This window comes from Notolepis coatsorum (assembly GCF_963971535.1).
Source record: "Notolepis coatsorum genome assembly, chromosome: 6".
Classification (NCBI taxonomy): domain Eukaryota; kingdom Metazoa; phylum Chordata; class Actinopteri; order Aulopiformes; family Paralepididae; genus Notolepis; species Notolepis coatsorum.
In genome coordinates, this window is record NC_140170.1 from 42,875,617 (window position 1) to 42,891,270 (window position 15,654).

General features: G+C 41.3%; 1 protein-coding gene across 1 annotated transcript in view; it reads right to left on the minus strand.

Moving 5' to 3' along the window:
* Positions 1 to 15,654, minus strand: part of nutf2 (nuclear transport factor 2) — a 36,015-nt gene continuing 20,361 nt past the window's right edge. The window contains exons 4-5 of the mRNA XM_084316813.1: positions 2,850 to 2,948; positions 1 to 978 (exon numbers count right to left, since the gene is read on the minus strand). Of these exons, the coding sequence (XP_084172939.1) occupies positions 865 to 978; positions 2,850 to 2,948 (213 nt within the window). The 3' untranslated portion in view covers positions 1 to 864. The remainder of the gene's footprint in view (positions 979 to 2,849; positions 2,949 to 15,654) is intronic.

Below are 15,654 nucleotides of genomic sequence, written 5' to 3' on the forward strand. Positions count from 1 at the left end.
TAAGAAAAAGTCAAGGTTTTATTGTGTATCGTGGCTATAGTATCCATGTTGACTGTCAGAGAGAGAGCGGTAGTAAGCGCTGATCACACAGCAAAGTAAAACCTCCATGTCCTCGATGATTCTTTGGTTTGCTTGAGCAAAACCTGACATGACAATAACATGGTAAAATTCAGCCATCTTTTTTTAAATGAAGATAAAAGTTAGTTGTATGACACACTAAGGCAAGCTGAAAACAACACACAAGGGTATCTAAAAAGAGATTGAAACAAGTCAAGAAGTAGCCGTCGAATAAACTGCCTCTGAAATTGGAACATGGATCTACAACCAGTCAACGATAGTGCTAAACAGTCTGGGTAGAACGTGGTGGAGTCATCAACTGTAGAGTAGAGCAGAGATTAGAGTAGAACCGGGTAGAATAGAGAAAAGAACAGTAGAGTAGAATAAAGTAAAGGTAGAGTAGATTAGAGTTAATGGCGTCAGTAAGCTGGTAAATGTCTTCCTGGTCTGGCGTGAGTGTAGATGCTGTAAATGGAGGCTCCCAGCGTCATGCAGATCAGCGGAGGGGCAGACAGGGGCATCTGATTGGTCAGCTGGCTCTCAGCAAAGGAACACATTGCGCTTTTTTTCTTTTCTTTTTTTTAATTGGTTGGGGTAGTCTGTAAACCCACCCACATGAGTTTCTGTGATTGACATCTTGACTCCGGTGTTTGTCAAACAGGTGTGACTGATGCAGAAGGGAGGGAGGGACAACACGTTCCTCTCTGCTACTTCCCCTCTGCTCCTCCCTCCCTCCCTCTTTCCTTCCTTCCTTCTCACACTGTGCCCTCCACTTCGGCCACCCTTGTCCACCACAGTGGGAGGGGCTTAGCCAAAGTTGTGCAGTGCCAGCCTGAACATGTCATTGGTGCACACCCATGCATCATTAATGTTCTTCAGGATGAAACTCTGATGGAATCCCATGACGGGGTCTTCATCCGCCTGTGATCATAAACACACAGACAAAGGGGGAAGGTTAGGTCAAAGTCAATATTAAGGTGGTTTGACAACAGTTGAAAATGAGCTTTGGCTAACACTGTCTCACACATTTACTCTATGTTCATTAATGTGTGCTGTCCCTGTTCAAATAAAGTTTAAACTGAACTTAACTGAATTTCAACCCCCAGTTATGTCTGAAAACTGATAATTTTGTGAGCTTGGAGTTTTTTTTATGACCACCGATGTTAAAGGGGCATTTATTTTGCACATAATCTCACACATATTCCAAGGCTCTAAACTGTTTAGTTTAGTTTAACAGTTATTGAGAATGAATGAGTTTGAATGTCTCCTCCTGTGATGTAGATGAAAAACTAGCAATCCCTATCGCAATCCTTATCTCCATTTATTCCATCTACATAATTTCAATGAGCTGTAATTAAGTGTCCTCTGATGACATCACAGGAGGATATATTCAAACTCATCAACTCTCAAAGTTCAAGTTTCAAGTTTCTTTATTAGTTGTCATACAGAAGTACAGAATACTTTTATACAAAATGCTTCTTTCTGTTACGCTTCAGACTGTGCTAGACAAAAATAGATAAGTATAAAATAAAATAAGTATAGCAAGTATAAAATAGAAGTCACGTACGTAGGCACAAGTGTTCAGTATGTACATGGTATGTACAATTTTACATTTACATTTACATTTAGTCATTTAGCTGACGCTTTTATCCAAAGCGACTTACAAGTTCTGTACGACAAGACAGCAAGAAGGGTACAACTCTATCAGCTGAGTAACAATGTTCATCAAGTGTTGCGTGTTACAGTGTAGGTTAGTTTATTAGGACAAGTGCATGACAGTAAGGTTAGTCAGGGTTAGATTTTTTTTTTTTTTTTTTTTTTAATCATTTCAGATAATGGTTGAAGAAGTGAGTCTTTAGTCGACGGCGAAAGATTACGTTCAAAAGAAGTAACTGAGTTACCATACAATATACTAATATACTATAATATATTATTATTATTTCTGTTATTGTCCTGTGATTTATTATTGATTATTACTGTATTGTTTGTCTTGTTTCATGTTAAAAAAATTAAAATTAAAATAAAAAAACAGTTGTTAAAAAAAATATATATACCGGTATATATATACTAATATACAATATACTATATAGTGCAAAGCAGAAATGGGATGAGGTACAATTTACAGTAAGGTGTAATGAGGTATGGGTTGTAGTGCAAATTCTTTACCAATAAATATAAAGTGTGTTTAGGTGTTCTAAAGTGTGTAAAGTGGGTGCTGCAGTGAGTTGTTTGTTTAAAGTGAGTGTGTGGATGTGTGTGCTGTGAGTGCATTTGATGGTTGTTACATAGTGTTATTGTTCGTTGAGCATCCTGATGGCCTGGGGATAGAAGCTTCTTCTGAGTCTTTCTGTGCTTGCCATGAGACTCCGGTATCTCTTGCCTGACCGCAGCAGTTCAAAGAGGCAGTTGTTTGGGTGGCTGGAGTCTTTGATAATTCTCTTAGCCTTACCCATGCACCGCTTGTTGTAAATGTTCTGGAGAGTGGGAAGCCCCCCTCCAATTGTGCGTTCGGCTGAACGGGCCACTCTCTATAGTCTGCTACAAATGAATGTGTGTAAACCAGTTTAGAGCCTTGGATTATGTGTTGAGATTATGTGCAAAATAAAAAGTGCCCTTTTAAAAGAAACTCTTGAACACAAATGGTTAACATTGAGCCCTGGAAACAACTTGCATTCACAAACGCATACAAATGCGTATGGATATACAAGGCCATAATACATTCTCCATGTTGTGAAAGAGCATGTGGGACAAATGAGAGTGAGTGTTTGTCTCTCTTCCTGCATACTACTTACTTTTAGTTGTCCTACGACCATACTTAAGATGCAGCTGTCGGGGGTGGGCTGGTGGTCTTGTGCCGTTATACTGTGGGCTATTTTTGTGAAGGGGAGACTCTGATACCACGAGGAGGATACACACAAAAAACAGGGAGAGGGAGATTAGAACAGACATGCCATAAACATCCCTTTTATATTTAGTCTGAACTCATTTGACAGAAAAAGAAAAAAAAATAACGGTAACACAGATGGACAACCACAAGACAGTCTTTGGGAACATCACTGAGCATAAACACAGTATAAGACACACAGCTACTGTTGTCCAGCGGTGTAAAGTACTTAAGTATTATTAGGTTTGTATTAGGGGTGGAACGATACGCATTTGAACCGTACACCGTTTGATACGACCTCCACGGTTCGGGGCGTCTGTGTATCGTACGGTTTGAATTGATTGATTGATTGATTGAAAAGTTTATTAACCGATTGCAGAATGGGTACAGTACAGTACAGCTCAATACATACAATTGTTAAGAGGATGCAGACCTGAGAAAGACTTTCATCTTGTTTCCATCAGGGTCCCCCATTTTCAATTCATCATATGACACACACGACATACAGATAGACAGTACTGCTACATCTATACATTTATGACATACCAGATTTTCAAATACAGTACTGTTTGTGATACTAAAAAAAATCCAGAAAAAGAGTGTATATACATTTGACATAGAAACTGTGCATTGGGGGAGGTTGGGTAGGTGGGGTGGGGCTGTACATTGGAGGTGGGGGGGGGGGGGGGGGGGGGGGGGGTTGGGTAGGGGGGACACACACTGTACATTGGAATACTGACATACATTTGACATAGAAACTGTACATTGGAGGAGGTTGGGTAGGTGGGGTGGGGTTGGGTGGGGCTGTACATTGGAGGTGGGGGGGGGGGGGGGGGGGGTTGGGTACATTGGAATACTGACAAAGCCATGCTTGGTCTTTATTGTACAACTGGGTTAGGACATTTGTAGGGGCCAGTTTTGAATTGCAGTCTCCCGTAGGTGTTTTTTGAGAGTGTTTTTGAAGGTGGGTAGTGATTCACATTCCTTTACAGCTTTGGGTAGGGCGTTCCACATTGTTGTGGCATAATTGCGAAACGTGTTTAGTCCCTTGTTTGAGCCGAATCTGGGTTTTACATGATTTGTGGAGCTCCCTCTGGTGTTGTGATCGTGGTATTCACTGACCTTTGGGAAGTATTTTGACATGTACATGGGTACCTTGGTCGTGTAGTGTATCTTGTAGACCAGGCCCATTGCAAGTTGCTGTACTCTGTCGTCTACTCTAAGCCATCCTAGGTTGGCAAAGTGTGCAGGGGTGAGGTGGGTTCTAGGAGTCAGGTCAAGCAGTAGTCTGACTAGTTTGTTTTGAGATGTTTGTAATTTGATTTTTAGTGCCTTTGAGGTGCTTTGGTACCATGAGGTGCAAGCATAGTCGTAGTACCCTTGAATGAGTGCTCCTGCCAGAGTCTTCAGGGTATTCTTGTTTACCAGGGAGGAGATCCGGTACAAGAATCGAGTTCGTTGATTGACTTTTTTAAATTACATTGGATGCCATTTTGTCACAGGAAAGATTAGCCTCTAGGATGGAACCCAGGTAGGTAATTTCATCTTTCCTTGTGACAATATTGTCACCCACTGTAACTGAGAAGCCGTCGGTCTTGCTGAGTTTGTTATTTGAACCGAAGAGAATGGACTCTGTTTTGCATGTGTAATGATAGTTTGTTGTCGGCGAGCCATATGCAGATTTTGCCTAGTTCCGAGCTGAGGGTTTTTTCAACCTGTAACTTGTTCTTGTCAGAGACCAGCAGGGCTGAGTCGTCCGCAAACAGGAACAAGTTGCAGTCACAAGCTGACGACATGTCATTTGCATAAATTAGGAACAGTAGTGGTCCTAGTATGCTTCCTTGTGGAACACCACAGTTCACTGTGAGGGGGGGGGATAGGGTACCGTTTACCTCCACCATCTGTTCTCTCCCCTCCAGGTAGGATTGTATCCAGCTCACTGATAAACTATCAAAACCAATTGCTTTTAGCTTGTCAATCAGAATGGTGTGATTGACAGTGTCGAAGGCCTTTTGTAGGTCTAGCATGACCATGCCGCAGTATTTGCCCGCGTCCACCTCTTGCTTGATGTGGTCGTTCAAATAGAGAAGGCATGTGTCAGTGGAGTGGGATGTTCTGAAGCCAGATTGGAATTCGTAGATTCGATTTTTATCCGCAAGGTACTTTTCGACCTGTTTGTATACTATTCTTTCCATGACTTTCGAGATGGATGTAAGGATAGAAACAGGGCGGTAGTTGCCTGGGTCTAATTTGCTGCCCTTTTTGTGCAGGGGTGTTACTCTCGCTATTTTGAAGTCCTTGGGGACGTGTCCCTGTTTTATGGAGAGGTTTATTATGTGTGTGATGACTGGGGTGATGGCGGCTGCTGAGTCTCTGAGGAATTTGGAGGGGATGTTGTCATGGCCAGTGGCCTTGTTCGGTTGGAGGGCGCTCAGTTTATTGAGTACCTCATCTGTAGTTACCATTTCCAGTTTGAAATAGTCTTTGTGGACGCCTAGGTTCTTGTAGTATGCTACTATGTGTTCTACCCCATACTGCCCTGAGTGGGAGGGTAGTTTGTTTACCAGTGTTGTGGCTATGTTTGTGAAGAAAGTGTTTAAGTAATTGGCTACATCCAGTTTGTCTGTGATGAGCGTGTTGTCCGTCTTTATGTTTATGTTTGAGAACCTGGTTTTAAGTTTTTTACTGCAGCCTAGTTGATTATTGAGTAATTTCCAAAGTTCACGTGGTTTATTTTTGTTTTCCTCAGTTTTGTCATTGATGAATTTCTTTTGCTGTTTTTATCATGGAGTTTACGTCATTTCTTAGTCGGTTTCTTTCTAGTTTGAGTTCAGTCACGTGGGCTTGGAGTTCACTGCTCATGCTTTTGGTAAGCTTTGACTGACTTTTACGGTTCAGGGGATGGTGCAAATAAAAAAAATTATTTGGCACGGAGGTGCTAGTCAGTTTGTGTAAATGGCAAGCGCAATATAAATCAATCTTCATTACGACTTTAAAAACAGCCATTAACATTACATAGGCCTACACACATCTTGCCAGTATAATTTAAGTATAATTTCTGGGTACTTTTTACACCCCTGCTGTTGTCCCATGGTGCCGAATTTAAGTCACTCCCTAGCCATGACAGCATCCCAGCCTGCTAGAGCACATTATCTGGGCTGCAGAAAATGCCACACAATTTCCCCGTACTTACGACTTTGTTCATATTTGCAACATGCAGTCACACACAGGGGAGGAAATTAGGCCACTTTACTCGCCAAATGAGAGTATTTTTTATGTTTGGCGAGTGATTCATGAAGAGCACTCGCCACACTGGCGAGTAGTAAACAAAACAAAACAAAAATCATTCTGCAATCTGCTGATTCGCTCACTGGCACAAGCCGAACTCTGACTCCCCCCGTATGATTCCTCCCATTTGCGCCTCATAATAATCCGACCATAACCAATGAACATAATCGTTGTACAGATGCGCTCTAAGCTCCTCCAATGAACACTCGTTTTCTAGAAGATGTCGCGCATCTAGGGGAAGTGGACAGACCACTGTGCGCGGACCTACAGACTCCTGTCACCGGCTTGACAACGTAGACAAACTTAGACAAAAACACATCGTGGATGAAAATAATGTAGAGTCGTCGCTTTCGGATATCAGTGCGGTCTGACATGGGGGCGAACAACAGCACACGACGCGTCTCCTTCGAGTCGAATGAGAATGACAAGTGGGCGTGAGGCTAACCAGCATTAGCCGGCTAGCTACCTAGCATGTAACAAGCTACCATAACGCGCATTCAACATAGTGGATGACTATACTGAGTGGCTTTGCTTAAATGCAGCCGAGTGACATTTTATTATTACCGGGTTTTCCCCCATATCACCACTCGCCCATGCCCTTCACAACGGTGATGTTGTCATACTTGTCATTCAGAATACACCTGCTGAACCTCTAGCGTTGACATGAGATTCGATTCCAATGTATTGTCATCATAACAGCACAAGTACAGTACAACCAGAATACGTTTGGCATCCAACCAGAGTGCAAATGTAACAAGTCAAGTTCAAGTTGTTTTATTTAGCTATTACATTACAGTGAAATGCTTGGTTCTTTCACTGCCCAGTCCAGCCCAACACAGTCCAACCTAGACCAGCCCAACCCAGTCCAACCTAGACCAGCCCAACCCAGTCCAACCTAGACCAGCCCAACCCAGTCCAGCCCAGCATCTTTCACTGCCCAGTTCAGCCCAACCCAGTCCAGAATAGTTCCCTCTTTCATGTTAATATGTGATATCCTAATATTTTGAAGAGTAGAGACACTTATTAATGTTTTATGCTAATAAATATTTTAAAGAGTAGAGACACGGTGTGATTATTATTACCATGATTGAAAATCAATTTAGACGAAGACATACAAAGAAGTAATTATCACAATTAGCGATTTATTTTTGGCTGGTAAAAAAAAATCAGTTTGGCTGGTAAAAAAAAATCACCTAAAAAAATCAGTTGGCTGGTAAGCCAAAAAGTTAGTTTCCTCCCCTGGTCACACACCAGTCACACACCAAGCACTACCTACTACATTGTTGTAATATTACATATAGTCTGGAGAGAGAACTCACCCCAATTTTGTAAAAATCCACATTTATAGTTCCATCTGTAGTTAAAACATTTAAGGTTACTTCTTCTCGTGTTCTACTTGTATTTGATGAAGCTGCTGTGGAGAAGTCAATGGCCATTTCCGTGGTAGCGTAATTGATGAACATTCAGGATGATAGCAGAAGCAAGTGTTTTAACTACAGATGGAGCTACGAAAGTGGAGATTTACAAAATTGGGGTGAATTTTCTTATTGATCTTTCTTACCACCAGCCAGGGCTTGACATAAACTTTTCGGCTCACCAGCCGGTTTTCCAAAGTCACTAGCCACTCAGAATTTTCACCAGCCAAAAATCCCCACACTCGCGCCCCCCACCCAAAATGTGTCAGTAGTGTGGTGTGTGATCAAATAACATCTAATCCAATAACATCTGTCCCCACTCAAACATCCCACCCACCCAGACAGTCACACTTTACATTCTCTGTTCCTGTGTAGCTATTTGTGTAATGACAGTATAACAAGTATTGTACTTAGTCATTGTTGCAATGTACTTACTGCATTGAATTGACTCATAGGAATAAGGACAGGGTTAGGATTAGGAATATAGTTAGGCTTATTGTTAATGTTAAGGAAGTGTAATGCGGTAAGTACACTGTAACAATGTGCATCTATTCAGTGTGTGTGTGGGGGGGAGAGGGAGAGAGAGAGGCATCTGGGGCAGCTGTCCATGGTGCTGATCAACTAAGCGACCAACACGAGACCGCGCTGATAATGTGCAGCATATTGCGAGTGTGCTCTTGACTGAAGAGGGTGGCCACTGGCCAGTACAGTACCGCGGGCATTTGTATAATGTCCCGTGCCACTGGCAACTAAGATACATACAGTCGGCTCAATTGACATCTCTGCTTGCGTCCCGGACTCCCGGGGAGGATTTCTGTTCGTCCCAAATACATATCGTCCCTCGAGCCCTTATGCTTCGTTCTTAATGTTAAATGAATGTGGCTAGCTTGCTAACAAACACCGTAATATTAGTTTAATAATACACGTTACATAATACATGTTAGTTTGTTTTATACTTACTCGCACATCCACAAATAAGCGGTGAAGGGTCTGCCTTTCTTCCCGATTGCGTGAACGTTGCGGAACATTGTAACGTTAGCTAACTGTCTTGCTAGTGTAAACTATGGATGAGTCGGTCGCACTAACCAGTTGAGCTAACGGGTCCTCCTAGTCTAATGTGAGCTATTAACGTTAACAGTGTTCGTTCAGCTGTCAGCTGTCACACACGGAGGCAACACGACGCATGCGACAGGTCGAAGTGGATGGGCCAATGGAATGAGCACACTGTGCGCACCCAGTCCTTGTGGGAGTTGTAGTATTATGTAGTATCACCTGGATTGACTTAATTATTGCAGATGCCTTTTGTAGACAATGATTTTTTTCCATAGAAAAAAAGTCAGAGTTTTACGGAGTTACCCGCCACTGCCGAATTCTACCCGCATTTGGCGGGTGGCGGGTGTTAATGTCAAGCCCTGCCACCAGCCTATATACAGTATAATATCATAACAATCAAGTAGATGTGTGACTCTACGTGGCAAGTTTGAGCAAATATTGGCAAACTTGTGAGTGCAGGGAAAATGTTTGTCATATTCTGCAGCCCAGATATGTGCGCTAGCAAGCTGGGGCTTGTCTCTCCTTACTCTGAAGATTCTTGCAGAAACAACTTGTATAAGATAAGATATTCCTTTATTGATCCCCTTGGGGAAATTCAGGCATCATAGCAGCATGGGGAGGGGAGGTACAGGCACTGCAATGCACTTCCTTTCTTTGGAAAGGAGAGGAGACTGTCAACCTTCCTCTCATGCAGTTTGTCTTTACTAAACTGCACTGAAACGACCAGGAACTGCATTGTGTGGAACTTTAAGTTCATTCGGCCCATCGCTCTCTGCGTTTGCACCGCGGTGAAGAAATCCACAAAGATTAGGCAAATTAGTCCGGTGACGTGTGAAAACGGTCTCTAGACCAGGGGTGGCCAACCCGCGGCTCGCGAGCCGCATGCGGCTCTTTGCCCGTCAATGTGCGGCTCTTCCATCCATTAAATTTTTTTTTTAAATAAATAAATAATTTTTGTTTTTTAACTTTTTTTAATATCTTTTTTTATGTCACTCATTCCATAAGGACGTAGAATAAACATTTAAAAAAAAAATTAACTGGTCCATTTGCATGTTCTTGGTATCTGAATCTAGGGACATATATGGATCAGTGTCAGAAATAGTGTGTCTGTTACTAGGCTTGAGTAAATTGTAATGAACCAAAGGAGAATATCAATTCTATTTAATTTTTTTGTAATCTTTGACTGTGAATAACACCATGCTAAAATTGACCAGACCTGAAAAATCTAAGCAAATGAATAAAGGGAAGATGATTAAACAGAAGGTTTTGTAGATACAGTACTGAATTCTGCCATCTTTTTTATAATGTAAATTTCTCCACCATTTTTCATCATATTGCAACACCGTTTTTTGCAAGACATTCACAGAAAGGTAGAGAAACGAACTGCATTCTGTTTTATGGCAATAACGTTCAGGTTTGTGAGAGATAATCCCCAAAAATAAGAGAAATAAAAAAGTAAATCCAGAAGTCAGATGATTGACAGGGGCTGGTGTGAGCTGGGTATGGTAGTTTTTCGAAATTTGAAAGCCCTGAGTCTCTTCCTTCAAAAGACTACACTCACTTTTGGCTGCGCCACTTCCTCCTGTCAATATGCGCCGGTTTCCGACTCAATGCCCTGAGATTTCTATAATCTTATATTTCACTAATAACAGTTAAAATAATTGGTAAACAAACGTAATGCTGAAAATATACACTTTTACTGTATATCTCGGGCTTAAGAGGTTAACCATGTGAGGCCCAAATTAAAAAGACATTAGCAACTTCAGAGGCAAGAGGGTGGGACATATAAACACATTTACTATCAAATAGCATTGTGAGGCTGAACAACAGGACCAATTGACTATACATGTGCTTACATTTTTTTAAATAAACATTCTTTTTTTAAATGGCTAAAAGTGATTTTGTAATTTTGCAACCGTGGGTCTCACAGGGTACTTTTAACCCTGTGAGGCCCAAATAAAAAAGACATTAGCAACTTCAGAGGCCAGAGGGTGAGACCTATGAACACATGAAGGGTGCCGTGACTGAAAAAAAAGGTTGAGAAACGCTGGTTATGGTGTGGCTCTTTGTGGTACCACAGTAATTTTTGTGGCTCTTAGTCTCTGACTGGTTGGCCACCCCTGCTCTAGACATTCAGCGTCTCATTAGAACACGGAAGGACAATCAGATCTTCATGATTTGATTTGATTTTATTGATCACGGTTAAATGAACAAACCAATGTTCCCTGCATACTCTTTTGCCATATATTGGTCCTCACATTGGACAGACCACACAATGCACTGGCACCTCACAGAGTCCAGATGACATGCCTCTATTTCAGGCAAGCCAGAATTGACTACCAATAACAATCTTTAAAGGCCCACTTGCATGTTGTATTTTTGTTCAATAAACAATGTGACTAGGCCAGGGCTATTCAACTGGCGGCCCGCGGGCCAGATCCGGCCCGCGGGATGATTCTGACCGGCCCGCCAAAGATTACATAATAAATAAAAAAAAAAAAAAAAAAAAATTTACTTTTTTCTTTTCATGTCAACGTTAACACGCACAATTGAGCCAAAAGTCACTCAATTAATGACAGATTTCATTGATAAATTGAGGGAAAACTTTGCAAGTCGATTTGATGAATTTGACATGTCCAGAGAATTGATGCATTTTGTGAGCAACCCATTTGCCAATGTAGCTGCTATTTCCACAAAAGGACAAGAGTTCCTTGCATCACTTCACATTGATGAAGGTCTCCTGCAACTTGAAATAATTGACATGCAAGCATCATCTGCTCTGAAGCAGGCACTTGAGAATGAATCCACCACAACATTTTGGATAAAGTGTATTCATGTCAAGACATTCCCCAAAATAAAAACGCTGGCAATATCTGTGCTAACAATGTTTGGCTCAACATACACCTGTGAATCCAGTTTCTCTCACATGAATGCCATTAAAACAAGCAACCATGCCTCCTTGACAAATGAGCATTTGCATCACTGTTTGCGGAAAGCCCTCACTTCCTATGAACCCTCTTTCTCTGCCATTGCCCAGTCAAAGAAGTGCAATCGCTCTCATTAGATGTGTGTATGTAGGCTAGGCCTGTCTGCCCCCCACCCCCTGATGTTTGAGAGTTAAGAGTCGACAATAAGTGCTAATAAGATGCTGTGATTTGCTGTTGTTGCACAGAAATTAAGCACTTTTTCATAAGCTCAGCTGCACTATAAATGTGTTTTTTTGTTCAAGTGTTGATGTTAGAATGTTCAGATGCACAGGAGATGTTGCAGTTGTTGCACAGTCATAAATGAAGCACTTTTTGCAGGAGATGTTGCAGATGTGGCACATAAATGAAGCACTTTTTTTGAAAAGTATACTACTTTTGCAATGTAGTTAAAGGGGAACTATCTTATAAATGGCCTTTTTGGCATGGCAGTTCCAGATTTTTTACAATATTTTAAGGCTTTCACATTAAGACCATTGAAGATATGGTTTGACCCCCAGGCTTTGGTATCTTGGAGAGAATTAGAAGAAAACATAGTAGCCCCACAGAGACTGAAAGACATAGCACACACTAAACTTTCAATCAAGCATTGTGAGCGAGAATTTGGCCCAATAATTACCCATGCAATCAGAACATGGCGGGAAACACAAAAGAAATATCCTAACCCTCAAGAATGGCATAATCACACTCCCATATTCAATAACAATGCACTCTTAATGGGAAAACGCCCCATAAGATCCCCTATATGGGAAGAGCAAGGCATACACTCATTAGGGGATATTTTTAATAACCAGGGCCTCTGTAGTTATGTCGAAATATGCACAAAGTTTAACCTCACCGAGTCCACATGGCTTTTTTACATACAGTTACGACTTTGTCTGAGGTCTCACGGTGTTCCATTACTCATACCAATTGAACACCACAGATACCACAAATTTTTCTATGAAAGAGAAACATTGGGAGGTTTTGTATCAGGTTTTTATTATCAATTACTAACGTCCTCGTATGAAACCCTTCAACTAGACACTGTCTGGAGGAGGGATATACCAGACCTGGAAAATGACTTTGATTGGCAAGGAGCCTGGGCAAATGTCCGACTTACATCAAGGAACCCGGATCATCAACAAATCAATCTGAACTATATTCACAGGACATACTTGACTCCTATAAGGCTGTGCAAAATGGGGCTTAAACAAGACTCCAAATGCTCCCAATGTACAAATGGGGACGAAGGAACATTTATGCACATGTATTGGGACTGCCCACCAGTTAAGGCATTCTGGAAAGATGTGTCCCAACAATTATCAATACTCGTATCTTGGAATATACCTGTACACCCCTCGGTATTACTATTGAATGATGTTTTTGAGTTTGCAGTGAATCCACAACTAAAGAGATTGGTTTTATCGGGTATCACAGTAGCTAAAAAACTGATCGCATCACGTTGGTTTCAACCGGAAAAAATTTGCCGGAAAGTTTGGTCTCTTACGAGCTGGAGCATATGTGTGTAGGGTTTTAGAAAATAGGTATTAGGGGTATATTCTATACTAACATTTATATAATTGTAATTTCGCTGGATATACACTGTATACGGTTAAAATGTTATTATAGACTATTTTTGTTTTATCTTGTTTCTGTACTTGCATGTATTTTAACCACCTTTACTGAAAGTTTCATTATGCATTGTGTGTTGAGTACTGACTTTTAATAATTTTTGTTTTGCAATAAAAAAAAAAAAAAAAAAAAAAAAAAAAAAATTGCCTTTTTCAGTGTTTAGCATTGTTTCCTAGCTATGTGGACTTATATTAATATGATCTATGTCTCCAATTCTCATATTGGCGCATTCTTCCAATTCTCCTCTCACAATATTCACCCTCACTGAACTGAGTCATCTGAAAATGTGCTGATTTGTGATGTCAGAGAGACACCGCTGCATGATAATCAGCTGAGTTTCCACACAGTTCCCACTGTGGTTGGAGCCCATGAGGCTCAAAACGGCTTAAGATCTTGAGGTAGAAAAATGCTGTTTTTGAGTACTTGATTAGAAATACAAAACAATGAATTAAAAAAAAAAAAATTACAGAGGTGTTCCATAAACCCACAGGAATTGTGTAAAAGTGCCCAAATAGTGAAAGAAATAGTAAAATAGTTCCCCTTTAAATAAAAGTTGTGAAAATGTGGTTGCGTGTTGTGTCAAGTGTATATTATATTCATAGCACAGGGAGGCGCCGTGGCAGTCCGGCCCCTGGCCCCCCCTTGGGTTTCTGACAATGTGGCCCCCTGAACAATTTAGTTGAATAGCCCTGGACTAGGCCAACGGTGACGTTCATGAAGAGGGGGAAAGAAATTATCGAAATTGACCCAGTTTTAGCGTTTTTATCAAACATTTTGTCAACACAACCACAACCACCACGTGGATATTTTAATCCATGGTTCATAACGTGCGCGTGTCATCTTAATGATGACGTCACAGCAGGTATCAGGGCAGCAGGGGCCTGAGAATCACAGGCAGGTAGTGGCAGGAAGCCTTCTTGCTACTACTAGCCGAGGATCTAGTATCCGTTTCACCTAACACTATTGCTCCGTGATCATAGCCATTTATCTCTAAAGCTAACCACTATTTGTAAAAGCCACAACCACGTTACCATATTTGTAATAATGTAAATCATTGTGTCGTTGTACATATTGTGTATATATCGTTAGTAGCTAGCTAGCTAGCCAGCATTCTCGAAACTCCTAACATGCCCCGATTTTAAAATGGTTCTCTCCTCTTTGTATACCTTTGTCCTCACAAACAAAGTATTCTGCCAGGGAACTTATGGACACAACAGCAGTAGTAGTAGTTATAAGGTGTTTGAGCTTGTAACGTTAACGTTAGTTAGCTATCGTGGTAGCCCCTTTCGTAACCGAGTGCATCAGTCATGAAAGGGGCTACTATCATATCAACATGCCGTGACGTGTAGCTTGCTAGCCGGCATGATGTGTGCAGTGCTTTGCCCCACAGGTAATGCTAACATAATGCTAACGTTAGCGGGGTAACGTAACTTAACGTTAGCCAGAGCCATATAGCCAGCTTGGTACTATGGCCCGCGACAGCCCACAGACCAGTAGCGCTGCTGTACTGAACAACAGGCTGCCTAGTGGTACATGTAGTTCTTTTTTTACGACATTAAAAACCTTATAACTACCTTGTTTCAACCAGTTGTAGCTGGTCCATCAAAGTCTCTCCAACGATTAAACCCATTTTCGTCTTGTAAGGCGTCCATTTGGATCAAGGAAATAGCTTTCTGCACTCGTTAAACTCCATTGTAATGGATCAGAAGTAGGGGAAAGTTACCTGCAGTGACATCACGGCACTGATAGCGTCTGATAAGCTTTTTGATTGGCTCCATACATGTTATTCGAGCGTGGACATTTTTAACCCTTTGAGTGGAATTTCCGGCGTCAAATGGAAAAAAATAAATAATGAAATTAGATACCAATGATGTAAACTACCCATAATTGAAGAGTAGGGTTTAAACTGCAAGTGGCACTTTAAATACTTGAGGTGCAAACATTTCACTTGTTTAGTTCAATTCAAGCAATTCAATTGAAAAAATAAATAAATGCATAGCTCAATTAGCAAAAAGAAAATGCAAATTCTTGAAATTGTCAGTTGAAATTTTATTTTGAATGAATTACTCAGCACAAGCACCCCGCCCCCTAATGTTCCTGCAAGAGCACAGAGTTCCTGAACAAGTCCCTAGTTCCAGAGGAAGGTTTCTGCGCTGTAAATGGGGCCTAGAAAATGTAGTGGAGCGAGCAAGGGTTCCGGCATTCAGATCACTACAGTACCACGACACTCGGGTAACTGCATGCACTTCTTTATTTCTTTGTTCTCCACTTTTAATCCCAGCAATGGTGGTGTTCCGCTTTGATGCGTGTGTGCATCATCCAATTACTCATCAATTCCCTTAGTCATTAGTGTACAACA